The sequence below is a fragment of the Lampetra fluviatilis genome, chromosome 47 (genome assembly GCF_964198595.1).
Source record: "Lampetra fluviatilis chromosome 47, kcLamFluv1.1, whole genome shotgun sequence".
NCBI lineage: Eukaryota > Metazoa > Chordata > Hyperoartia > Petromyzontiformes > Petromyzontidae > Lampetra > Lampetra fluviatilis.
In genome coordinates this window covers 8,615,662-8,642,991 of record NC_136321.1, presented here as the reverse complement: position 1 = coordinate 8,642,991, position 27,330 = coordinate 8,615,662, and the positions used below count along the sequence as shown (strand labels likewise).

General features: G+C 47.2%; 1 protein-coding gene across 7 annotated transcripts in view; it reads right to left on the bottom strand.

Moving 5' to 3' along the window:
* Nucleotides 1-27,330, bottom strand: part of LOC144947939 (glutamate receptor ionotropic, kainate 2-like) — a 219,916-nt gene that overhangs the window by 94,458 nt on the left and 98,128 nt on the right. For all 7 annotated transcript variants that reach the window (XM_078877355.1, XM_078877356.1, XM_078877357.1 and 4 more), the window contains exons 4-8: nucleotides 24,073-24,254; nucleotides 13,007-13,060; nucleotides 12,307-12,477; nucleotides 10,899-11,042; nucleotides 4,793-4,900 (exon numbers count right to left, since the gene is read on the bottom strand). In XM_078877355.1, coding sequence (XP_078733481.1) covers nucleotides 4,793-4,900; nucleotides 10,899-11,042; nucleotides 12,307-12,477; nucleotides 13,007-13,060; nucleotides 24,073-24,254 — 659 coding nt within the window. The remainder of the gene's footprint in view (nucleotides 1-4,792; nucleotides 4,901-10,898; nucleotides 11,043-12,306; nucleotides 12,478-13,006; nucleotides 13,061-24,072; nucleotides 24,255-27,330) is intronic.

The window sequence follows — 27,330 nt, the reverse complement described above, 5'->3', positions numbered from 1 at the left end:
CACCAATCGCGGTCCTCATCTGAGCCGGAAATCGCTTTTCCGACGTTTCCTTTTCGAGACGACTCGGCACGAGGGTGCCGATTGGTTGGTTCGCGAGCGACGCTCATGGAGGTGACGCAATCTGCGAAAGCGTTGGCGTCGCGCGCGTTTGCGCTGAAGATTTCGTGAAAAATCGTCAAACCTTCATGACATTTAAATCTTGACTTAAAGCTTTCGTGACTGCAGAAATTCGTATTCTTTGGGTCTTTCGGTAAAGTCACGTAGATAGAAAAAATAAAATGAAAAGTGAATGGAAAAAAATATCACGACGTTTCGATCGCAACACAAGCAATCTCCTGATGACGATTGCTTGTGTTGTTATCGAAACGTCGTGATTTTTATTTTTCATTCACTTAATTAAAATTTTCATTAAATTTGTATTGTTATTATTTGTTCTATCTACGTGACTGTACCGAAAGACCCAAATCATATTTCGTTAATTTTGTATTAAAATATATATCCAGAGCGTGGCAATTTGTGCTGGAGGTGGCTAATTGGGTAACATTTTCATCCTACCAGTTGTCATCGAATACGTAACGGCGTCTAATTACTTGTCTAGTTAAGTACAGAACTGTGAATCCACAGTTCACACCCCTTAGAATAGTTAGTAATTAATTGCACTCGACTGTATTAGCGTCCTTCCTTAGATTCGATTCCAGCAGTTACAGTCATTGTTCGGGTTTTCGGGGTTAGCGATGAACTAAAAAATGAAGTACATTATGTATTTTATTTCTTGGAGGTGTTAGGTTTAAGGTTCAGAGCTTAAAGTTCCTGGACTGCATCTGTGATCCCAGCGCTTTGGAGGAAACGGGTTGATGGGTTACGCAGATGAGCCGAAGCTCACTGAGCTGCAATATGGCCAGATGATAGCAGCACAACGAATGGGTTCCTGACCCCATCTTTGCAAATCGTTAAGCATCGTTTCCTGCCACTGGCAAAACACTCGTCAACGGAATCGGCTAAACATCCAAATTCAGGGTCCTTCCTGAAGAAAAAATTAATTTGAGACTGAGTTCAACTCGTCTGGATAAACACATATCATCTTAATTGCCCTTAATGCCCTCCGATGTGTCGTATCACGTGCCTTTCAGAGCGACGTACAACGTTTCGCCCCACATGCCGGGGGATCCTTCGGGAAGAGATCAACGTTGGACATTGTGCCAAACAACACGCCGCATCAGCCGCGAGCTTATGAGCGGAGCGACACAGCACGGCCGTGAAAACCTCCACGGCAAACACATAACGCTCGCATTATTATAAAGTTGAATATTTTGCAATGCTGCTGTTAGTTACAGTGTGTGGCCTTTAAATGTGCATCTATATCATTATATCGGCGATGTGTTATTTACGAATCTGGTGAGTTATTATTATTATTATGTGGGTCAGTTTTAAGGATTTACAACTGCCTGGCCAGGACATAAAGAATTGCATACAGTTACCGACAGCTTCACTGCTGTAGCAAAATTATGAATCGTGGAACTATATATATCAGAAGTTTATCATAAGTGTATTTCCTGAGTAAAGCCCACTGAGCTAAAACGTTCCTCTTGAAGCATGGCTAAGAAAAGTCTCTCTGTAAAATTTGAGATCATGCCAAATGTCTATTTGAAATAAAATAATATAATCACCACTGCATCTAACTAAATGGGGTTTTTGAAGGATACCCACCACCGCATTAACGGTCTGAGTGTGAGGTATTTATATTTCATGAAGACCAATTCTAAATCATTGTCTCTTGTTAAAACCACCTACTTCATACATCATCTAGCACCACCGTACCATTACCCCGTAATGAAAGGGCTTCAACATTTCTTTTTTAAAAACCTCATGTTATGTCAGCGACACTTAAAGTAGCGTATTCTCGACGATTATCGATTCCTCGCGGACACTGAGCCCACTTTTATTTCTGATGAATTCACATGGCTAAGTCTCATTTTGCTGAACTGCCTAGGCGGTGTTTTGTTTTATTCAATCAGATTACCACCTCCGTCGTTCCCTCCATTGCGAGCCCTCTAAATTATTCAAGCGAGCAATTATGGCGCGGGTGTTTTTTTGTTAAGTGCGGGCGGTTAAAATGTGGTGAAGGGTTATTAAAGTTTCGCTCCAAGTGTTGTAAAAGGCAAATGAATGAAAGTTGTACTTTTTTGTGTGAAATGGTTATTCCCAAGTTGATGCGCGTCACGTGAGTGGGTTTCATTAATCTTTAACCATTCCTTGGACTCAGCCTGACGGGCCGACAACCATGACAGGCAATTTATCTTCCCACCAAATACTTAATTGTACTAAAAATAAATTAAATTAAATAAATAACCACGTGGTCACCTTATTTCAGTGATGTACGGTGCCAAATACCATTTTTTTTTATAAATCTGGCAATACTTTCCTTAAACAAAGGAAAACACTTGACCAGCATCTGAAGTCAGCCAAACTCTCTTTACCAAATACTGCTACGATCATTGAATTCAAATAAAACAAAATCACGGTTAAAACATTTTCCACTTTTCCCTTCACGTATACGGTTTTTTTTACGAAACGAACACTTGAACAATTTACGGACACAATACAACGTGCCGCGGTGAATGGCGTGGCAACTTACACACTGATTTTCCACATTATTGAATACAAGATAAAGGTGGTGATGGTGCAGCCCTGCAATGTCTTGCTCGTGCCGCAATCCTGGCGGAGGAAGAGTGTCCACCAGAGGAAGCTCTCGAGAGCTCTTCTAGAGGACATTAGTGAACCCCCCCTCCCCCCGCAACGGCCGGAGAATCCACCACGCGCGATCAGGCGATCGACTAATTGTAGTCTATCCATACACCCAGCTGTGCGGACAGAAGCGGTGGGGTGTTAATAATATTGCCCATCGAAGCGGCGAACCCTGCATTGGAAGTCCAGTGTGTACGTACGTACGTTGAAATTATTGTGCACCATATGTAGCCAGCCGTGCAAATGGGAGGTACAGTGGAAGGACAACGAACTAAGCACAAAAGCAGTTCTACAGAAATGAGCTTTCAATCTACATTTAAAAGTGCATAGCTCAAGTGGCTTCCGAGTATTGGAAGGAAGAGCGTTCCAGACGGCCGCAGAAGCGCATCTGAAAGCGTGCAGATGCGGTGAAAACGATTACACCCACGGCGAAGTCTCTCTATGTCTACTTTAACCACACGGTGCAAAGGGCAATTTAGCAGCAACACAAAACACAACAGTTTGACTTACGGTTACGAAATATAATGAACCGCTCCAACCTTTACCGATGGACCACCAAGTCATCGAGGAAAATTAGATATAGGGCACATCTGTGTCACAGGTACTACTGAGAGCCGAGTACAATTTAGTTTTCGTTGTTTTACTTTCTCCAACCTGGTACATAAAATACATGGGTCACAGAAAAAATGTAACATGAATATTGATGTGAGGATGCCAATGGGTGAGATTTTTACACGCATGTATTGCCAAAGTTTTATAATTAGGTCCTGCTAAATGCTGTCTAAATTAAGTATTCATATGCCATTTGGAGCTGCTTAAACGTATTTCGCTGACATTTAAAAAGTGAACTGTTAGATTCAGGAAAGTAGATGCTGATACTCGAATACATTTCACATTTAGGTTGTGATTTTACGGAATGGGAGATGGTAAAATAAAAATAAAAACGAAGACAATAAAATCCATAATCACGAATACAACAAAGATGAACAACAATCACGACAACATTCTCAACAACGCAATAATCACAATGACGCCATCACAGCTATTAACAATAAACACAACGAGCGCGGATGACTTTAACCACACTGCGGCCGAAAATGCAGCCCAACGTCGCATATCCAACTCACTGGCGAGCGAGTTAAAGGTGGCCATGTGAATACAGGGTCAGATTTGTGAACATTTAATAGAAAGTGAAGGTCAATGCATGTGCTACTGGACAAAAATCGCATGCAGTGTGGTTTAAAAAGGGAGCATGGCTTGACGGTGCTTCAGATGGCGGGGGTGAATGCACGTGGGCTCTGCATGCAGTAATGAGCTACCCGTCGGAGGCCGTTGGACTGCGAGAAGGGCTGCGTGCAGAACGAGAAAGAGCGAGAGTGACCGAGAGAGTGAGCGAGAGAGTGAGCGAGCGAGAGGGTGAGCGAGAGGCGGGAGTTTACATAAAGCAAAGTTATTTAAACAAAACAAAAAAATTACGAAATGATGAACGAAGCAAAGTGTCGACTACACCGAGCATCTTCTTGTTTCCACTGATCGTTAAAAACAAAGAATGCACGTGACATTGAACAAAACGACGGTATAACACCATCATTCAACAACAACAACAAACCTCACCAGGTGTGGACGGTCAATTGTTCCTGGGTGGATTTGTGACGGTCGGAAACGTGACAACTGCATGATAACTAGACACATTACACAAAAACATATTTTTATATACAAGTAGAATGTTGGCCTCCAAATGTGCAGACCAACGGTTGCTTGGTTTCACTCAGTGGGCAGCACCACACTAAAGTTGCAAAGAGCTTTTTTGAATAAGTCTAATGTTGAACACTCGCAACACATGTGGACCTTCGCCGCCAGAGAACTTGGACAAAGAAGAAAACCCACGAACCGATGAAATGAATGCGATGGTGGGGGGATATACGACGTCAGACGAAATTTCGTAACCAACCGCCCCTGTAAACGCAGCGTCCTATCTGCTGGGGACTCTCTCTCTGCGCAGCCTGCGTGTCACGGGTTCGTACGAACGACTCTGAGTTTGAACAACCTTCTCCAGCCCTTCCTCCTTCAGGCTGATCACGTCCAGGTCGAAGTCTGTGCGCAGTCCGTTGCTCTGGTTGAATGCAATCCGGCCGGTGATGCCATCCCACTGAGCCTGTGGTACGGGAGGACAGCAAAGGGGAGGGGAGGGGGAGGGCAGGGGAGGGGGAGGGGAGGGGATGAAGTAAATTGAGCAGTGGTCTCGTATTGTTTGTGTGTATGCGTATTGTGTGTGTTGTGTGTGTATTGTGTGTGTTGTGTGTGTTGTGTATTGTGTGTATTGTGTGTGTTGTGTGTGTTGTGTATTGTGTGTGTGAGTTGTGTGTTGTGTGTGTTGCATATTGTGTGTGTTGTGTGTCTGTGTGTGTTGTGTGTGTGTTGCGTATTGTGTGTGTGAGTTGTGTGTTGTATGTGTGTGTTGTGTGTGTGTGTATTGTGTGTGTGTATCGTGTGTGTGTGTGTTGTGTGTGTTGTGTGTGTATGCGTATTGTGTGTGTTGTGTGTGTTGTGTATTGTGTGTGTGAGTTGTGTGTTGTATGTGTGTGTTGTGTGTGTGTGTATTGTGTGTGTGTGTATTGTGTGTGTTGTGTGTGTATTGTGTGTGTTGTGTATTGTGTGTGTGAGTTGTGTGTTGTGTGTGTTGCATATTGTGTGTGTTGTGTGTGTGTTGCGTATTGTGTGTGTTGTGTGTGTTGTGTAATGTGTGTGTGAGTTGTGTGTTGTGTGTGTTGCATATTGTGTGTGTTGTGTGTCTGTGTGTGTTGTGTGTGTGTTGCGTATTGTGTGTGTGTGTTGTGTATTGTATGTGTGTGTTGTGTGTGTGTGTATTGTGTGTGTGTATTGTGTGTGTGTTGTGTGTGTTGTGTGTGTGTGTGTTGTGTATTGTGTGTGTGTGTGCATGTTCGGGTTGCCACCTTCCCTGGTTTTCCCGGGATCATCATATATTTGAGGCAGCCAGACTGTAAAATCCGTAAGTCTTCCCAGAATATTAAACCTCCCAGTTTTTGTTGTTGCTGTTGTCAGTTGCATGTCATTACCCTCTCTTCCGATATTGTGAGATATTATTCTTGACGTGACAAGTCTGGAACTTTTATATCTTAGAAGTGGCAATCCTAGTGTATGTAAGACTTTGTATGAATATGTATGCATGTGTGTGAATGCGCATGTATGCGTGTGCACGTGTGTTTGTATTGCTGTATTATCTCTGTATACATCTATGGATGACTTCACGTGGTGGCATTGATGTGGGGAGCGGTAGTGTAGCGGTTAGTGCGCTACGAAACCCGGCGACCCAAGTTCAATTCCCGCACGCGGCCAAAACCAGTGACAACTATCTGAAACGGTCCTGATCCTCTCCTAGGTCGACTCAGCCTTAAATGAGTACCTTGGGGGGGGGGTGTAAGAACATCGCCACTGGGGAGACAAAGGCCGCCGGGCATGGTGCTGTGGTCACCCACCCCCTCGAGTTCCGTGCCGGCCTTCATAGGTGGTCGCTAACAGCACTTTCCCCAAAAGTCCATTAAGTCTACGCGGGGAAATCTTCGCCTCGTATAAATGTGCGTGAGTAGGCGGTGCCAACTGCATTGAGCCCCATGGGCCAAGAGGGGTCCCAGGAACTGGGTTGGGAACAGTGTGGGGGTTGGGTGGGTGGGGGAATTGGACAGAGGCGGTCCCATTTGATGCCTTGCATCAGGGGCCCATGCCAACCACATTACGCCACTGTGGATGTGTGTATGGGGGTAAACAAGCGAAAAAAATACCCCCACCTCCTCCCGCTCATCCTCATGGTTCCAATTGTCTTGTAAACAGTGCCACTGGGGAATAGGCTGATGGTGGGTGGGCTGATTAGCCTCATGGCGTGTTCACATCCACAGCAGTGATCAGCTGATAAAGCCTCCACATTAAATCGCTCAACCATACTTATCAAGGTACTGCGGAAATGAATCTAAATAAGCATGTGCTGAAGGCTCCGATGGGTCAGGCGTCGATGATATCCCCTGGCTAACCCTCATTTGGTGGAGCCAGGAGACTGAAATTATTACCACTTCCCCCGCCGCCGGCCCTTAGGGAGCCTTCAGAAGCAACGGGTAATTTACTGCAGCTGGCGACGTAGAATTTCCAAACCCTTTCCGTAGAGCAAAGGCATGGCATTCCTCTGTCAGGAGATGGGCCAGTTGCACTTGGGACCTCCTGTGGAATACAGAAGGTCCCGTAAACCGATTCTGGCTCCTGTTTTTTCCCGAGCGGTGGACAGCAGAGTTTCTGAGCGGGTGGGTGTAAGTATGTTGAACTTCTTTCGTATCGTACGTTGCCAACCGTGCTAATCGGAGGTGCAAGTGAGTGGGTGGTAGCGAGTGGGTTTTTGCCACTCTGTAAACGTCAATTCCTGTCACCCAAACATAGAAACCAATTGCCAGACTGTTGGGTGGGTCATTGAAGTTGCCACATTATCCAGAGGCAGAGGACATATTTCTCAGTCAACCTAGGTCTATCAACTCTGTGTAGTCCACTGTAATAAAGTTCCACTCAATACCACAACATCTCAGTACAAATCAATTCCTGCCACCCAAAGGCAGACGCCAATTGCCGGAGTGGCCGGGTCAAATCCTATCAAGGTCAAACCGGATGGGTGTCAACCCGAGTGGATGTTCCCCTACTCGGGGCAGAGTAACATCAAACAGCAGCAGCGAGTGGCTCTTCCTCCGAATAATTTAATTCAGAGAGTGTGGGAGGCGATATGTGTGTGTGTGTGTATCTGCCTTTGGTTGTGTTTCTCGTAGTATTCGTATTTACCCGTGGGTGCTGAGTGCATGCCCAAAGGCCCAAGCCACCAAGCAGCCAACATCTCTGTTAACATCACTGTTAACAGTTATAAAAGACAATAATTCATACGTTTCCTTGAATTATTGTGTACGTGAATGTATGCCTTTATATTATGCCTTTTATGTGTCTATATGTGTGGTGTGTGTGTGTATTATGCGTTCTGGGAGTCCGAGAAAAGTTGTTAGCGTTTGATTCCCGCTCACGACCAATAACAGTGGCGAATATTTGAATCGGTCCGGGGCCCTCACAGAGGGTTATTTGGCCTGCTCTTCATGCTGGCCAGACTTTTTGGGAGAGGTGACACTACCCACACTTTACCCCACTACATGAGGCCTGCCGATTGACTGGCTGTGGCGGTACCCATTTATTACACTGTTAGGATGATAGAGGCAGTAGGGCGGGATTCGAGAAACATGCCCCGTTGTTTCAGCTGCTGTGCCGGGAGGTGGAATTGAACCGTTGACCACTGGATGGCAAGTCCAATTTGCTGACCGTTGCACCGTTGTATTTGCGTGCGTCTGTGCGAGTGTACACAAGGCTAAATCAAACCCAGTGAACTTTGCCTTCATCTGCGCCACTGTGCGTGCCGATCAATACGGCAGCATCTCTTGCGTATCACGCTACAATCCCAGCCACCCAAGGGTCAAATCCCTGGCCTGGCAGAGATGCACATCACCAGCCTCGATGATCATCATCGTCGTCATAACTGCCATCACCGGCGGCAGTTGTCACAAGACAGCAGTGGAGACTTGTTTTTAATTCTCCAGCATGGTGGGAAAGGGAAAAGTGCCGCACACATCTCCAAAGGCTTCGGAGACATCAAGGAAGGCAATCTGAATCCACTACCCCCCAGGGAATGCCTTGAGCCCAGTGGGGCTCTATCAGAGGAGCACCTTGCTTAATGACACTCCCATCGGAGATGGCGGATCCCTTCTCCCTGACATGGCAGAGCGCCCGTGCAACGCTCATTAAAAATAAATGGTGCTCTAATGAGGGCTGCCTTGCTCGGAGGGGCAAATGCACCGCGTGTGTTGACGCACCACCCAGCAACCCCACACCCCCAAGGACCTGGGTTCAAGCCCTGGGCCGAGGCGGCGGTGGAGGGGGGGGGGGCAGGTGATTATCTTTTAAAAAATAGAAAGTTAGTGCTGTTTATAATAGAGTTATGTTTGGGTTAGATCGCGTAAATATATACATGTGTCGTTAAACCCGCCACCACCCGACACAGCCAACTAGTAAGGGTTGTCACATAAACAGAACGTGGCCAATTCGTCACTAGCACAGCACTAACCGGTTGTGTGTTGGAGAGCCAAGCCACAACATTTACAATCTGAGTACGACGCTTCGCCAGTAATTACAACTAGCTTCATCAGACGACAGCCAAATTTGTGGAGAAGTCCACCTGTTTCGTTCCTTATATAGAGGCGTAGATGTGTTGACGACGCTTCTGCGCTCTTGCGCAAAGTGGGGGGGGGAAGGGGGTTAATGAGTCAACGTACATTATGCATGCGCATTATGCGAGCCCATTGATCTTGTCCTTAATGCTGTTTCTTAGCCCGAAAAGTTATCTATTTTTCTTTTCCACACGCAACTAGCCGCATGTGGGAAATTGAACATGACTTAGATGGGCGAGACACGTGCACACGTCCATAGCCTCTCCCTTATCGAACGACCCACGCAGCCCCGGCTTGCTCTGCGCACAAAAAACAACAACAACAACAACAACGACACGGACACCGTTATTTCTAACGCCACGAACCTCGCCGCCACGCTCCGCTCCTCACCCGCAAACCGCAGCCCACTTTGTCCGTGACAGCCTCCTCCTTTGCGACATTCGTTTCATAAATTGAATTTACCCCGGGAGGCTATTTAGTGTTGGGAACTTCATTACGCGAGAGTGGCACCGTAAGCGATTGCGCGATAAACGTTTAGGTGCTCAAATTGCGGGCCGCGTAATGCGTGGGATTCGGAGCAAACGGGGACGCGGTTTCACCCAAACGGCTGTCCGCTACGCTCGTGGCCCCGCCATAGGAATGTGGAATTTCCACCAACTGATGCCCGAGAGCCAGCGGAGATGGACGCTACTCAATCAAGTTTCTTCACGTGGACACTTTTAAAATACGTAAAATATCTATCCACACATTGTATGTAGCAATTATATAGTTCAATACGAAGGCTTTCCATAATATTGGTCGCGAAAAAAAAACTCTCATATGACCAATAATAAACATTACTATTTGCACGCGAAGGTGCGTGTGTATAATACTTGCATGCAGATTACACAACTTTTGTGAGTAATAATAATAATTATTATTATTTCAACTTGTTACAGGCTGCAAAGTATTCACTTACTCTGGAGGACAGAACGACTCGGAGGCTTGAACCATAACGCGAGTGGGAAGGCGGCAGCAGCAGCAGTCACGTGATGAGCTGGTGCCAAACCTCCACCCCTCCCCCCCCCAAGCTCTGCAGTTCTCTATATATGAAGATGTTGATCGGGCAAATGTATGTATGTGGGTATGTTGAACTTCTAATGTTTATGTGTGAGGAAAGCGGAGAGTGTGCAGACAGCCTGTGTGTACGGAGGGGCGCAAAACTCATTCAGGTGGAACAGGAACAGGTGTGATGCGCATTTGCTGTGCCGCCTTACCCTGGCAGGCCAGGGCAAGGCACTTCCTCAATGCCCACGGCAAGGGATTTTCACAATTCTTTTGTGATCCACTAACCGTCACCTCCACAGTGCTGGATTACAGACCAAGTGTAGCTGCGCCACCCACCCACCATCACCACACGGCTTTATATTTAAAAGGTGCCGTGTCAACATTACGACCTGGGCAAGCCTGTCCATTCAGTGCGCTTTTTACCAACGTACATTCAGAGCAAACGATGGAACCACGTTCGGTGTGGCTATCTTGACAACGGACTAAAGTGCGAACGTCTGCACATCGACAAACGAAGATGCAAGAAGTCAAACACAGCTCTTGCAGATAGCTCTTTGAGCTGTATTGTCACATTGAAAGCCTTCACAATGGAAAAGGAGACTTGAAAATACGACAGTCAGGTGGGGTCGTAGAACGTTCATTCTGCATCGTCCTTGAACGCGAGCTCTCAAAACTACTCAGCCACCGTTCATCGTAACAGCGGCTAAGTTTTCATTCCTAACGTTGTTAAAATTTAGAGGCCCTCGTGGTATTCACGCATTAGGCCCGCCCCGCACGCACCCTCTCACCTTTCAAAAGGCCTGCATGCAGCATCAGCAGCAGCAGCAGGCCACGTGCGCGCGTGCTCACCTCCTTGATGGCCTGCATGTAGCGAGCGCCGAACCTCCAGGGCTTGTGTCGGTGACACTGCAGGGAGCTGACGGTCATCTGCGTGGAGCGCTGGGAGGCCAGCGAGACCACGTGCACCGCGTCGTACATGAGGGCAGCGTCGGTCTGCGGATGGGAAGGGGGGGGTGGCGGTGGTGGTGGGGGTCAGAGGTTGGACCGGCGTCTTAAAGGAAGGCCCGACCAGCGCGGAGGCCGGTGGGCAGCGAGGGTTCAAGTTCCAGCCCCGCGGAGCGCCTGGCGCGCGTGCGGCTGCCGGCGTGAGCAGTTCCAATGAACTTTATTTTGATATTGCATCGCTCAATTGTGCCCGACGTCGAAGCAATTACAAGGCGGGAGGGCGATGCTCCCTCCGGAGAGATAAACCGCGTGAGGGTTTGCACGCGCACGCGTAGTTCGCAGAAATTGAATCTTGTGACACACAACCATTCTTTTTTTTTTTACCTCGTGAATGATGTACCTTACAAAACTCACATAGCGTGTGCAAACAAAAAAAAACGTGAAGGTGACGGTGACGGTGGAGCCCTTTGCTCAACGCCAATGCCGGCAGAAAGGCCTCCAAATTGAGAGAGCTCTGTTCTTGTACGCTGGCCAGACATCTTGGAAAGGAGCACCCACGCTTGACCCCACCACACACGACCTCCTGATCGAGATGTGGGTGAGGAGAGGAGTGAGACTGTGATGGGAGTGAGGAGTGAGACTGGGATGAGAGTGAGGAGTGAGACTGGGATGGGAGTGAGGAGTGAGACTGTGATGGGAGTGAGGAGTGAGACTGTGATGGGAGTGAGGAGTGAGACTGGGTGGGAGTGAGGAGTGAGACTGGGGTGAGAGTGAGGAGTGAGACTGGGGTGGGAGTGAGGAGTGAGACTGGGGTGGGAGTGAGGAGTGAGACTGGGGTGGGAGTGAGGAGTGAGACTGGGATGGGAGTGAGGAGTGAGACTGGGTGGGAGTGAGGAGTGAGACTGGGGTGGGAGTGAGGAGTGAGACTGGGGTGGGAGTGAGGAGTGAGACTGGGGTGGGAGTGAGGAGTGAGACTGGGGTGGGAGTGAGGAGTGAGACTGGGATGAGAGTGAGGAGTGAGACTGTGATGGGAGTGAGGAGTGAGACTGGGATGGGAGTGAGGAGTGAGACTGGGATGGGAGTGAGGAGTGAGACTGGGATGGGAGTGAGGAGTGAGACTGTGATGGGAGTGAGGAGTGAGACTGGGATGGCAGTTAGGAGTGAGACTGGGGTGCGAGTGGGGTGCGAGTGATGAGTGAGACTGGGGTGGGAGTGAGGAGTGAGACTGAGATGGGAGTGAGGAGTGAGACTGGGATGAAAGGGAAGATGGAGATGGAGTCAAGTGAGGAGACGGAGTCGAGCGAGCGGCTACCGTCATGACTCCGTGCACGAGGCCGGACTCGGGCCGCGTGGGAGCGAGGCGCTCCATGGTCCAGCGCTCCATGACGGAGGAGACGCGGGAGTCGTCAAGGCTCATGAGGCGGAAGCCCGTCATGTTGACTCCGCTGTAGCGGTAGTTGTCGAGATGCAAGGCAAACAGGTCCTGTGCAAAGATAAAGGTCCCCCGTAGAGCCTTTAGCAGACCGTCGGGGCAAGTGCTGTTAGCGAGCAGCTATGAAGGCCGGAACGGCACACGAAGGAGTGGGTGGCCAACACCACGCCCGGCCGCCTTTGCCTCCCTAGTGGCAATGTTTACACATCGCATCAGGTAACCATTTAAGGATGAGTCGACCTAGGGGAGGTCTAGGACCGGTTTAGATAATCGTCACCGGTGTTCGCCGTGAACGGGAATCGAACTCGGGTCGCCGGGTTCATAGCGCAGCGCGCTAACCGCTACACTACCGCTCCCCATTACACACATACACACACACACGTGTGTGCACGCACACAGAGATCCCCTCTTTAACATCATAAACATAGCGACACGTGCCGTTGGTGTTGTGTATTTTTATGTTTAATATTGTCTCACTTCACCAAGTGGAATTCAATTCCCCATGGAGTTGGAGGCAAAGTCAGATGACAAACGGTGGGTGGCAGCCAATTGACAAGGATGAACCGTGCGATGCACTTACCAGGGTGGTGAATATGTAGTGGTAATACTCCGTCATCATTCCCATTGCCATAGCCTGCGAATATATCCACACACACAGACACACACAGACACAGACACACACAGACACAATAGACACACACACACACAGACACACACGGAAACACACACACAGACACACACACAGACACACACACAGAAACACACACACACATACAGACATACACAGACACGCACACACAGATACACACACAGACACACACAGACACACAATAGACACACACTCACAGACACACACAGAAACACACACACACACAGACACACACACAGACACACAGAGAAACACAGACACACACAGAAACACACACAGACACACACAGACACACACACAGACACACACAGACACACACACAGACACACACAGACACACAGACACACACAGAAACATATCCTTCATTTAGCCTTGCGGACTGCTCGGACAAGTGCTTTTAATGAGCACCAATTAAGGTGAGCGTGGCTAACAGGAAGGTGTTGTGACTAACAGCACTCCCGATTGCCTTGGTCTCTCCCGTGCTAATGTCTACTGGACATGTGTGACAAAGAGCTTCATAGCTCATCGGATTCCTCCAGTATGAATACAGATTCTGATTGCAGAAAACACAACTCAAGGATCAGTTGTCTAAAGGGCCTCTCTGGAGCGCACTCTAGTCGGAGACCCTTCCGCCCGCAGTTGCATGAGCTAGCAATTGCAGGGCTGCACCTCTATCTTGTTTTTGTTAACACATCTAGGAGAAAGCGGAGGATAAGTTGTGGTACCACTTGTCGTTGTTATTCTTCACCTGGAATCAAACTCACGTTGGTGAGGTTCGTAGTGCAGCGCAAGAACCACTGCTACACATATACACACACACACACATCTTCTTGGTTCTTTTGGTAAAGTCACGTAGAAGGGAAATAATAAAAGAATAAAAATAAAACATAATTAAATATTATTTAATTAATAAAATAATAATAAAATAATAAATAAAATGTTATTTTGTTATTTTTATTTTTCTTATTTCATTATTTCCCTTCTACATGACTTTGCCGAAAGAACCATGCTGATAAATCCTTGCAGTCACGAAAGCTTTAAATCGAAAGGTACACACACACAGTTCGGCGATTGATTTGCCCATCAATTTTTCCATATTCACGTGGAATGTATTTACAAGACTTTTATTGAAATGGTCATTGGGCCCAGGAAGGCATAGAGCTAAGTTCCTTGGACCTTCACCCGCACCTCCGATTAGCACGATCGGCTATGTATTGTGCATAGAGAAGTTCAACAACATACAACATAGTGCCACACATCAGTGCTGATGTTGAGTCAACTTGAGAGAAGCCCATTGCGAGTTCTTATGCCAACACGTGCCAGAGATGTCAAGCCAATACACAATTGCTCCCCACAAAGACAAAGATGCACCACATAGCCAATATGTTCGACAATAACACTGCCGTAGAATAAAAATACTGTATGTCACAGGTCACGTTTCAAGTAATGACCTTTCTTCATCATACCACAATGTTCCGTGTAGCCATACGGACGTCTGGAGCAAGAGTTGTTGCACGTATGTGTGTTGAACTTCTTTCGCACCGTACGTAGCCAACCGTACGAATCGAAGGTGCTGTGAGCGCATATCAAGACCAGCACGGCACACAAGCATGTGGCTGGCAGCTGTGTCTATCTCGTGTTAATGCCCACACAACAGACGAGCTGAATTGACCGAGATGAGGCACATGGCATCAGTGGTTTGACCAGCATCAAGCCAAGAAACGTTTGTCTCCCAAGCGCTGATATTTTAGAGACCGTAACAGGTACAGATTTAAAGCTGAGTTGACCTAGAGGAGACCCGGCACCGGTTCAGATATTCACCAATGGTGTTAGCCGTGACAAGAAATCAAACTCAGAGGTCACCGGTGCAGTGGAGTGCACGAGTCGCTATGCCACCGTTTCACACAAAGACAAAGATCCCCCGTATGGCCTATAACAGATTGTTGGGGCAAGTGCTGTTAGCGAGTCGCAGCACCGATGAAGGCCGGCACGGCACACGAGGGGGTGGGGTGGCCAGCACCACACACGCAGAGGAACACGCGCACTTTGACGGCAGCAAATTAAGCGCAACACATCACCATTAAATTTCACATATCCCCTTCAATGTCCACTTATCGTACAATCATCCGGGTGACAATTATCGCTTTGCTGCAGTGAGGCCGTTGCGAATAAGGGCTTGTCATTAGTTCTATTCGTAATTCGGCAACGGGTAATTCTAAAATTTTTCGTTTGGGGTCATGAAATCAATTCGCGTTGGGTACTGCTTCTACGACCACTGTGAATTACAGGGACAGAGCCCCCTGATGATGCCTAGAGGCGCTATTTGGTGAAAAGTGAGCGAGATTTGAAGCATTGAACCGTCACAAATTGGTTCAGTGGCAAGTACACGAACCACTGGCCTAAGCAGCCATACCAATAATATGCTGCTCATAATCATTAAAAAATAATTTACGGAATCTTTTTCTTTTTAATCCATTGCACGTTGAAGGCCCTCCCCCATGTCACGTCGATCATGGGGGTTGGTGAAGGGTCAGGTGGGGGAGTCAGATATTGCTCGCCACCGATGTTAACCGTAGCCAGGAATCTACGTTGGTTTTGTCAGTTCATATCATCATCATCTACAGCCATCATCAATCCACTGCTGGATGAAGGTCTCCCCAAGACGTCAACACAGCATCTATCAAGATCCCCAAAGATAAAATAATTAAGCTAAACTATTTAAACTAAACAGGTTTTTTTTTATTTAGCGGGTAAGGCCCACTGAGCTACCTGGCCACAAATGATGGCTCAACTTAGTGGCTTATCACGTGGACATATATAGCAGTCAACTACTCGAAACGCATGTTTCTAAATGTGGAGGGAAATCCCGGAGGACCTGGAGAAAAAATCCACACGACCACAGGGAGAACGTGCAAACTCTAAATATACAGCAGGCGTCTGGGTCGGCATTGAACCCACGACCTCCTGTATACCAGGCGAGGAAGTTAACATCTCACCACCATGGCGCCAATAATCTACCTAGCACCTGCACTTGAGTTGATTTCATGGTTCCATCTCTCCGTGGACATCCCCTCGGACGCGTTCCATCCCTTTCTGCCGCTCCATCGCTATTTTTCAAAACACAGCGGGTGAATCACCGTGTCACTGCTCCAGGATTTTTTCCACTGTTCACGTCTCTATCGATACGGTGACCACTACGTCAATTTAAACTATATTAGTCCCATTCATAATCAAGGTTGTCGGGTTAGACCGCGTAAATATAAATGTGTCGTTAACCCACCACAACCCAACACAGCCAATTAGTAAGGTTTGTCACGTGAACAAAATGTGCTAATTACCTGCTACTTCAGCACATTCGTGTGACGGGGAGTAAACCCACAACATTCAAGTATGTATGTTGAACTTCGTTCGTACCGTACGTAGCCAACCGTGCTAATTGGAGGAGCGGGGGGAAGGACAACAAACAATAATAGACGTTTCGCTGGTGGTTACAACCAGCTTCATCGGGCGATTTGCAAGAATTACTGGAAGCGAATTGGTACCAACCTTAAGCAGTCCCCAAACCCAACGAACTTCGTTCATATTTGGTCTCTTTTGGGTTATACCGTGTGGGTATAATGTCAATATGTTTGACTCTAACCATCCACTAAACAACAGAGTATCAAATTGGGTTGTCACGTCATGGGCAAATGAGCTAATTGATTTGTTTTTTCAGAAAAAATGTTTTTTAAACGTTATACTTACGAGATCTGACCCAAAATTTAAACTAATTATGAAGCGTAACATTGGTTGTGAAAGCCCTAAGTACAAATATAACCAACAACTACCCACTCCACATGCAATGAGCACTCATATTTGAGCAGGATTGTATTGTGAAATTAACACTATTTTGGAGTCGGATGGTGAGAGAGAAAGAAAAATCTAAAATTAATGTACTGCACATTTCATACACACTCTGTAGTCTGTGCACACATGGACACGAATTAGGGGCCCTAATTATACACACACACACACAAAGTGACTACACTCGGGCACAGACAATCCAAAACAGACGCACGCGCGTAGATTAAAATGAAAAAAATACGCGCAAAGAAGCATACGAACGCGCGCATACGCATTTCCTCCATTCAAATGTGTCTCATGCGCCTAGATGGGCAAGCACAAAGAGTGAAAAGAAAAAAAGAAACATCTCAAATTAAAACTGTCGGCGAGAGCAACGTCACGTGGAAAGCAATTACTCGGCAACACAGAAAAATACTTTTTCGTTTTACGCCAGTGAAGAGAAGGAGGAAGACGATATTCCTTTTCGCCTTGCAACGCCAACCTGGTGTTCCGATGACGTAACGTAATGAGGGTGTACATCATTAAGAATCCGTCCGTGTTCCGCAACAGCGGCAATTGCAGTGTCTCGGAGATGAATCTTTTAAATTCCGGCCGTTTATAAACATACATAATAACAGATAATAACACTGCACATGCCTAGGAGCCCACGCAGTGTGATATGTGGGCTGAGTGTGCGGTCGAACGGATAAGGATGTTCAGACTAACCTGATGTCTTCTTGGTTCTTTCGGTAAAGTCACGTAGAAGGGAAGTAATAAAATAATAAAAATAAAACATGATAAAATAATTCTCACGACGTTTCGGCCACAACATTCAGACTCTGTCTTATCGACAGACCTGTTCTTCACCTGAGGACGGCTGCTTGCGTTGTGGCCGAAACGTCGTGAGAATTATTTTATTATGTTTTATTTTTATTATTTTATTACTTCCCTTCTACGTGACTTTACCGAAAGAGCCAAGAAGATGAATCCCTGCAGTCACGAAAGCTTTAAATCGAAATTTAACCTGATGTCGTAGATGATTTTCAGCTGCCTTCATTTTTTTTATCAATTGCATCAACAGTAACCAACGAAATACTTCGCTCACGAAGTTCGTCTTTTTCTCATGCAATGTAGTGTGAAAGGCGGCACGAATTCAATTCACGAACCCTATAACCGAACGTTTTCATTCCAATAATCGTGAAGGTGATTGTAATTCAAGAAAGGATGCTCCAGCTACTCGGGGGTTACGAAGGAGGCAAAGACACCTCTGAGCGAACTACCAAATGCACGATCACACGGTCATATTTTCTTGAGCGACGATTGCAACTTCTGCTATTGGAGGAAACCGACGAACCGTATTACAGCAAAGTTCAAAGGTCAAAGAGAGGTTCCCGCTCACATGAGCATTGATTCCGGAGCTCATCTCCCCTTTTACAGCCCTGACCAAGTGCTGGAAATTCCACATTCGTATGGCGGAAGGGGGGAATGGCGAGGTTTTACATAGGACAACTGCTGTTGACATCCCCACAAAGTGGTACTCGTTTTCTCAACCCTGGACGGATGATTGGCTGAGTGAACGCCCCCCCCCCGCCGTCCCTCTGCTCCCAACCAGGATTGAACTCGCATCCTTGTGACTGCGAGCCGGTGGCTCTAATGCTGAGCCACCCAGACGGATGTGACAATGCGAGGGGGTGAACGTGAACTTAGAATGAAAGTCACGTTTTCGTTTTTTTGCATTAAGCACAAAAAGCTTTTATCTTCCTTTTTTCCCCGATTTAATAAATTCATTCCACGCGAGACAAGGTGAGGACACACCTCGCAAAGAGCTCGTTTAGCAACAAACAATTACGGTGATCCTGAAAATATGTCCATGAATACTCTCTCCTCAATGGAAATTGAGGATAGAATATGGATGGTGGTGGTGACTGCTTTGATGATTATGATGGTGTTGGTGATGATGGTGGTGGTGAATGCTTTGATGATTATGATGGTGTTGGTGATGATGGTGGTGGCGACTGGTTTGATGATTGTGATGGTGTTGGTGATGATGGTGGTGGTGACTGGTTTGATGGTTGTGATGGTGTTGGTGATGATGGTGGTGGCGACTGGTTTGATGATTGTGATGGTGTTGGTGATGATGGTGGTGGTGACTGGTTTGATGGTTGTGATGGTGTTGGTGATGATGGTGGTGGCGACTGGTTTGATGATTATGATGGTGTTGGTGATGATGGTGGTGGCGACTGGTTTGATGGTTGTGATGGTGTTGGTGATGATGGTGGTGGCGACTGGTTTGATGATTATGATGGTGTTGGTGATGATGGTGGTGGTGAATGCTTTGATGATTATGATGGTGTTGGTGATGATGGTGGTGGCGACTGGTTTGATGATTATGATGGTGTTGGTGATGATGGTGATGGCGACTGGTTTGATCGTTGTGATGGTGTTGGTGATGATGGTGGTGGCGACTGGTTTGATGGTTGTGATGGTGTTGGTGATGATGGTGGTGGTGACTGCTTTGATGATTGTGATGGTGTTGGTGATGATGGTGGTGGCGACTGGTTTGATGATTGTGATGGTGTTGGTGATGATGGTGGTGGCGACTGGTTTGATGATTGTGATGGTGTTGGTGATGATGGTGGTGGCGACTGGTTTGATGGTTGTGATGGTGTTGGTGATGATGGTGGTGGCGACTGGTTTGATGATTGTGATGGTGTTGGTGATGATGGTGGTGGTGACTGCTTTGATGATTATGATGGTGTTGGTGATGATGGTGGTGGCGACTGGTTTGATGGTTGTGATGGTGTTGGTGATGATGGTGGTGGCGACTGGTTTGATGATTGTGATGGTGTTGGTGATGATGGTGGTGGTGAATGCTTTGATGATTATGATGGTGTTGGTGATGATGGTGGTGGCGACTGGTTTGATGGTTGTGATGGTGTTGGTGATGATGGTGGTGGCGACTGGTTTGATGATTGTGATGGTGTTGGTGATGATGGTGGTGGTGACTGGTTTGATGGTTGTGATGGTGTTGGTGATGATGGTGGTGGCGACTGGTTTGATGATTATGATGGTGTTGGTGATGATGGTGGTGGCGACTGGTTTGATGGTTGTGATGGTGTTGGTGATGATGGTGGTGGCGACTGGTTTGATGATTATGATGGTGTTGGTGATGATGGTGGTGGTGAATGCTTTGATGATTATGATGGTGTTGGTGATGATGGTGGTGGCGACTGGTTTGATGATTATGATGGTGTTGGTGATGATGGTGGTGGCGACTGGTTTGATCGTTGTGATGGTGTTGGTGATGATGGTGGTGGCGACTGGTTTGATGGTTGTGATGGTGTTGGTGATGATGGTGGTGGTGACTGCTTTGATGATTGTGATGGTGTTGGTGATGATGGTGGTGGCGACTGGTTTGATGATTGTGATGGTGTTGGTGATGATGGTGGTGGTGAATGCTTTGATGATTATGATGGTGTTGGTGATGATGGTGGTGGCGACTGGTTTGATGATTATGATGGTGTTGGTGATGATGGTGATGGCGACTGGTTTGATCGTTGTGATGGTGTTGGTGATGATGGTGGTGGCGACTGGTTTGATGGTTGTGATGGTGTTGGTGATGATGGTGGTGGTGACTGCTTTGATGATTGTGATGGTGTTGGTGATGATGGTGGTGGCGACTGGTTTGATGATTGTGATGGTGTTGGTGATGATGGTGGTGGCGACTGGTTTGATGATTGTGATGGTGTTGGTGATGATGGTGGTGGCGACTGGTTTGATGGTTGTGATGGTGTTGGTGATGATGGTGGTGGCGACTGCTTTGATGATTATGATGGTGTTGGTGATGATGGTGGTGGCGACTGGTTTGATCGTTGTGATGGTGTTGGTGATGATGGTGGTGGCGACTGGTTTGATGGTTGTGATGGTGTTGGTGATGATGGTGGTGGTGAATGCTTTGATGATTGTGATGGTGTTGGTGATGATGGTGGTGGCGACTGGTTTGATGATTGTGATGGTGTTGGTGATGATGGTGGTGGTGACTGGTCTGATGGTTGTGATGGTGTTGGTGATGATGGTGGTGGCGACTGGTTTGATGATTATGATGGTGTTGGTGATGATGGTGGTGGTGAATGCTTTGATGATTATGATGGTGTTGGTGATGATGGTGGTGGCGACTGGTTTGATGATTATGATGGTGTTGGTGATGATGGTGGTGGCGACTGGTTTGATCGTTGTGATGGTGTTGGTGATGATGGTGGTGGCGACTGGTTTGATGGTTGTGATGGTGTTGGTGATGATGGTGGTGGTGACTGCTTTGATGATTGTGATGGTGTTGGTGATGATGGTGGTGGCGACTGGTTTGATGATTGTGATGGTGTTGGTGATGATGGTGGTGGCGACTGGTTTGATGATTGTGATGGTGTTGGTGATGATGGTGGTGGCGACTGGTTTGATGATTGTGATGGTGTTGGTGATGATGGTGGTGGCGACTGGTTTGATGGTTGTGATGGTGTTGGTGATGATGGTGGTGGCGACTGGTTTTATGATTGTGATGGTGTTGGTGATGATGGTGGTGGTGAATGCTTTGATGATTATGATGGTGTTGGTGATGATGGTGGTGGCGACTGGTTTGATGGTTGTGATGGTGTTGGTGATGATGGTGGTGGCGACTGGTTTGATGATTGTGATGGTGTTGGTGATGATGGTGGTGGTGACTGGTTTGATGGTTGTGATGGTGTTGGTGATGATGGTGGTGGCGACTGGTTTGATGATTATGATGGTGTTGGTGATGATGGTGGTGGCGACTGGTTTGATGGTTGTGATGGTGTTGGTGATGATGGTGGTGGCGACTGGTTTGATGATTATGATGGTGTTGGTGATGATGGTGGTGGTGAATGCTTTGATGATTATGATGGTGTTGGTGATGATGGTGGTGGCGACTGGTTTGATGATTATGATGGTGTTGGTGATGATGGTGGTGGCGACTGGTTTGATCGTTGTGATGGTGTTGGTGATGATGGTGGTGGCGACTGGTTTGATGGTTGTGATGGTGTTGGTGATGATGGTGGTGGTGACTGCTTTGATGATTGTGATGGTGTTGGTGATGATGGTGGTGGCGACTGGTTTGATGATTGTGATGGTGTTGGTGATGATGGTGGTGGCGACTGGTTTGATGATTGTGATGGTGTTGGTGATGATGGTGGTGGCGACTGGTTTGATGATTGTGATGGTGTTGGTGATGATGGTGGTGGCGACTGGTTTGATGGTTGTGATGGTGTTGGTGATGATGGTGGTGGCGACTGGTTTTATGATTGTGATGGTGTTGGTGATGATGGTGGTGGCGACTGCTTTGATGATTATGATGGTGTTGGTGATGATGGTGGTGGTGAATGCTTTGATGATTATGATGGTGTTGGTGATGATGGTGGTGGCGACTGGTTTGATGGTTGTGATGGTGTTGGTGATGATGGTGGTGGTGACTGCTTTGATGATTATGATTGTGTTGGTGATGATGGTGGTGGTGACTGGTTTGATGGTTGTGATGGTGTTGGTGATGATGGTGGTGGTGACTGCTTTGATGATTATGATGGTGTTGGTGATGATGGTGGTGGCGACTGGTTTGATGGTTGTGATGGTGTTGGTGATGATGGTGGTGGCGACTGGTTTGATGGTTGTGATGGTGTTGGTGATGATGGTGGTGGCGACTGGTTTGATGATTATGATGGTGTTGGTGATGATGGTGGTGGCGACTACCCTGATGGTTGTGGTGGTGCTCCTGATTATTGTCGTGGTGATGATGGTGGTTGTGCCGCTGTTGGTGGTGGCGATTGTCCTGATGATTGTGGTTTTGGTGGTGCAAGTGGTGGCGACTGTCCTGATAATTAAGGTGGTGTTGATCGTGGATTTGAGCAGAAACACTTTTAACGTACGTAAACACCTGCATTACACGGAATGCAAGCAACAGATCTACACAATACCATTCAATTCCACTATTCCGCGAATAACACTGAAAACGATCGGAGGTGGTGTCTGAAATGAAACTTCAGACGGTCAAATTCTAATACATGGCAATATGATATCATTTTGAAATTATATTTATAAAACCGTATTTTCTTTCAGAAATTTTAATAAGCATAATTTGTTTTAGAGATCCGTAACCCACGTGTGTTGTGCCATGGCTTTTGTACAGGCTGCAAAAACTCCCATCACTCACGATCTTGCCTCGTGCGAAAGCTACACGGAAGAGAGAGAGAGAGAGGGGCATACACAGCTGCATGGGAAATTGATTTCATACATTTCCATTTGTGCGAGGAATTGGGCATTAATCCGCCCCCCCTCCCCGCCACCACCCTGCCTCTTCTCCTCGCACGCGCTGGTTTCATGCGGGCACTCCGGTTTCTTCACGCGTGTATAACCACTCATCACTTTGGTTCGGACAAAAAAATGCCAACGTAGAACCGCCGCTCAGTTTGGGTAAAACTGTTGGAGATTGAGTGTTCGCCCCCCTCACACGCCCCTGTCTTATTTGCATCTCTCGGCACTCCTGTGTCCTCCCACGTGTGTACGACAATCGCTTGGTGGAGTTGGCCAAAAGTCTCAAAACTGGACCATGGAGGAGCTTGGGTAATTGTTGGCGCCGGTGCCGACTGCCTTCGCAAGCCTTCGCAAGCCTTCGCAAGCCTTCGCAAGCCTTCGCAAGCGCTTGCCTGTGGTTTGCCCCGCGCCTGCGTGTGGCGACTGCGCACGTTACAAATTGCACGGCGTTTTGAGATGCCATTCGTGAGCGTGGCGTCACGATGTCAGTTTAACAAGTAGGAGGATTCCGCGACCATGGTTATCCATAAAGGGGTTTTTGGGGTCAGATCGCGTAAATGCGAAGGTGCCGTGAAACCCGCCACCACCCGACACAGCCTATTAGTAATGTTTGTCACGTAACACAAAACATGCCAATTCATTACTAGTACAGCACAGAGATGTGTTGCAGAGTAAACCCTCTTGAACATTTGCAATTCGAGTACCGTGACGTTTCGCCAGTAATTAAAACAACAACCAGCATCATCAGGCGACAGCAAAATTTGTTGAGAAATCCATCTCCTGTTTCGGTTTAAAATACACGTTGTTTTATCTATTAACGTATATTTTTTTAATTGTAACTATTAATTGTCGATTGTTACCTGTCGCAGGATCTCGGCCGCCGTCTCGTGGCCGCAGTCAAAGATGAGATAAAACTCGCGGCCTCGTTTCATCTCCTTCAGCAGCGGCTTGGTGTCGCGCGTGTCCGGCGGGAGCTGGCGAATTTTCAGTTTCAGGTTGAGCTGCGACGGCGCCTTGATCAACTCCTGGAGTCGTATGAGGCCTGCGCTCCGGAAGAGAGGTTGGCGAGGGGAAAAAAACAATGACGGCTAGCGAGTGAAACGGTGAGGGAATTAAGCTTTGGGATTTTCTTTATTGTTTTCTTGCGTAGCTGCACGGTTACCCAAAAATAACAACACGTGGACATTTCCGAAAGAAAATCAAAACTAAAGCTGAAAAGTGGGTAAAGAAGAGTGGCGCGGTGCATGCTGGGTATTACATGAGACAGAGGACCAGATGGCACAAATACAGAAGGCAAACCTGGGCTGTTGTCTTTCCCCCACACCTCCAATTAGCACGGTTGGCTAAGCACGGTGCGAAAGAAGTTCAACATCCGTGCGTACATAACAAGCAAAAATAAGTGGGATTGGCCAGAAGACGTAGCTTGGTCAGTGGGCAAGGCTAATGATGGAGTGGCAGCCACAACAAGGGCCTGCATCTGAAGGGATGGTGATTGCGGTAATCAAATCAGCTCAATGAGATTGTATGTATGTTGAACTTCTTTCGCGCCGTACGTAGCAAACCATGCTTATTGGAGGTGCGGTGGAAGGACAACAAACTCAAAAGAAAAATCAGTTCTAAAGAAATTAGTTTTCAATGTATATATATAAATAAAAATATTGTTGCATCACAAGACCGTGAGAGATTTCACGGGGCGGCTTGTGGAACCCTTGATCCAGAAGTGGATAGATCATGGCTGATGATGATGATGATGGTGTCTCTTTCCGTAATGCACCGGTGATGGGAAAAAGTTGTTTCCAATATTGTGACAGGTGGATATAAAAAAATGTTTATAACAAATCACTGCATTGCATATCACAAGAAAAAAATTTAACTCGAAATTGATTAATTATAGAATCACACAATGACAACTTTGACTGATGGATGAAGCTAAGAAGACAAATGTATTATATTAACTGTTATAATTCTTACATATTCATAATACTCTAATACGTGCTTCTTTGTACAATGCCAGCTTTTAATGCATAATTAATCCAACGACCAAGATTGAATGATCCCGCATGAGAATTATCACCTTCCATCTCACGTTGATGTGCATAGGACCCAGGGTGCAGTGCACAAAGAAAACCAACACGACCATGACCAACGAAAAATGATCCCACGTACAGCCTCGATCAGGCAGCTGTGGCAAGTGCTGTTAGCGAGCACATATTAGCACAGTGCAACACACAGACAGCAGCTGCCTTACTCTCTCCCCGGTGCTGATATTGCTACCACCGCACTGGGTACTCAAATAAGGCTGAGTCGACCTAAGCGGGGAGGAAGCCCAGCAAACAGTTTCAATTCACTTGCCGCAGATGTCAGCCATGGCTGGGAATTAAACTCGGGTTTGCCGGGTTTGTAGAAGCAGTGCGTGAACCACTACACCACTGCTGTATACATGAACAAAACAAAGACCTCCCATATAGCCTACACACGTTTCTTGGGGCAAGTGCTGTTAGCGGGCACCTATGCACGATCACTATAACAGACGCACTTGGACACGCGCGCATTTTTGTTTACACATGGAGCCTCTTCAGCTGTAACTTAAATGAGAAAATAGCCCCTTTCTAGCTCTGGTTTGGGTCTCTAAATGTTCGAACAACCATTTGATGAACGTGTCCGGTTTTCAATGAGTTTATTGCGAAAGTGCCAACACACAACTCCGCGCTAGAGTTTCCCTAAGAACTCGATCAACATGGCAGGAGCTTTATTCGCCCCCTGCTATGGACAGGTGGATAGACAGGCACAGGGGAAAAGGGGGGGCTACTTGCAATCCCGCTTTAAATTCTAGTCCGAGGGCGTTACAAGCAAACAAAAAAACCCAATCATGCCAAAGAGGCATAGAGCATTCGTAACCCTCTCAGCATCACCCACCCGAAATGTTGACTTTTTTTCATTTCTCAAAACAGTCACCGGCTCACCCCCCTCCTCCACCCTCCAATTCACCATTTGACCTCCCTTCCCTTTCTCAAGGGGGCACGGGGCGCGTGCAAGGGGCACGGGGTGGCTGTGTGCGCTGGCTTGTGCTGCTTGGCCCCGGTCAAAAGTGCCATCTCCGCAGAGCGCAGAGAAAGCGGAGCCGGATTTATCGCGGGACCCAGGCACGCCAGCCCTTCGAGCGAGGGCTGAACGAGTGTCGCCGTCGAGGATAATTAAACACGCGTGCCGGTGGGAAGGTGATACGTAAAATGCCATTTGGCCAAGGTGAGCAGGGTTGTCAGAGTCGTCAATTAAAGTTTCCAAACGTCATCAGGTCAACATTGTCGTGAGGACATTAAGGAGATAATTCACGGTTTTGCGTGTTTTCTTCTTTGTTTATCTCATAAGCCGTTGTGTATTGACATACACCCTCCAGTGTGTGTGTGAGAGTTTATTGCACGAATTAAACTCTACAGAAGCTAAACCTTGAATGTCTCTTTAGAATTCCCGTAGGATTTCCTGAAGATTCGTGCAAATCGCAAGCGACTTTTAAATGTCTTCTTGCTGATGACAACTGCCCCAGCCGTCAACAAAAATCCTCAACAATATTCCTCTGACACAGACTGACGTCCCGATTCCCCTTTCCGTTTTGTTGCTGTCGCTCTACCTAGAATCTCACCGAGAGGAATTGCTGACAAACAATCGCAGGCGTCCAGAATCGACACCTGACATGGCACCTCCAGCCTTTGACATTCCTCCAAGACACCAGCGTAACGATCAACCGCATCAGACCAATCAATCAACAGGCCGATGTGCACATCTCCGTCATGAATGCAACATAGAAGATAAGCCGCAGCCGTGCGTCCGTGGTCAGGCAACACAAAACAGTGGGCCATATCGTACATGGAGAAATAGCAAAACTACACGAACTCTCCCGTGAGGTCATCTCGTGGAGTACAGGCCTAGACATTGGCATGTAGCTCCTGAACATATTGCCATTCTCAAGACTGGAGCACAGTGTGCTAACCACTGCACCATCACTCAAGCCCCGAACACACAAATAGCCCCATTATAGCTCACAGGCTGTTGGGGCAAGCGCTGTTAGCGAGCACCTATTAAGACCGGGATGACACTCAGATGTCTAGCACTACGCCCGA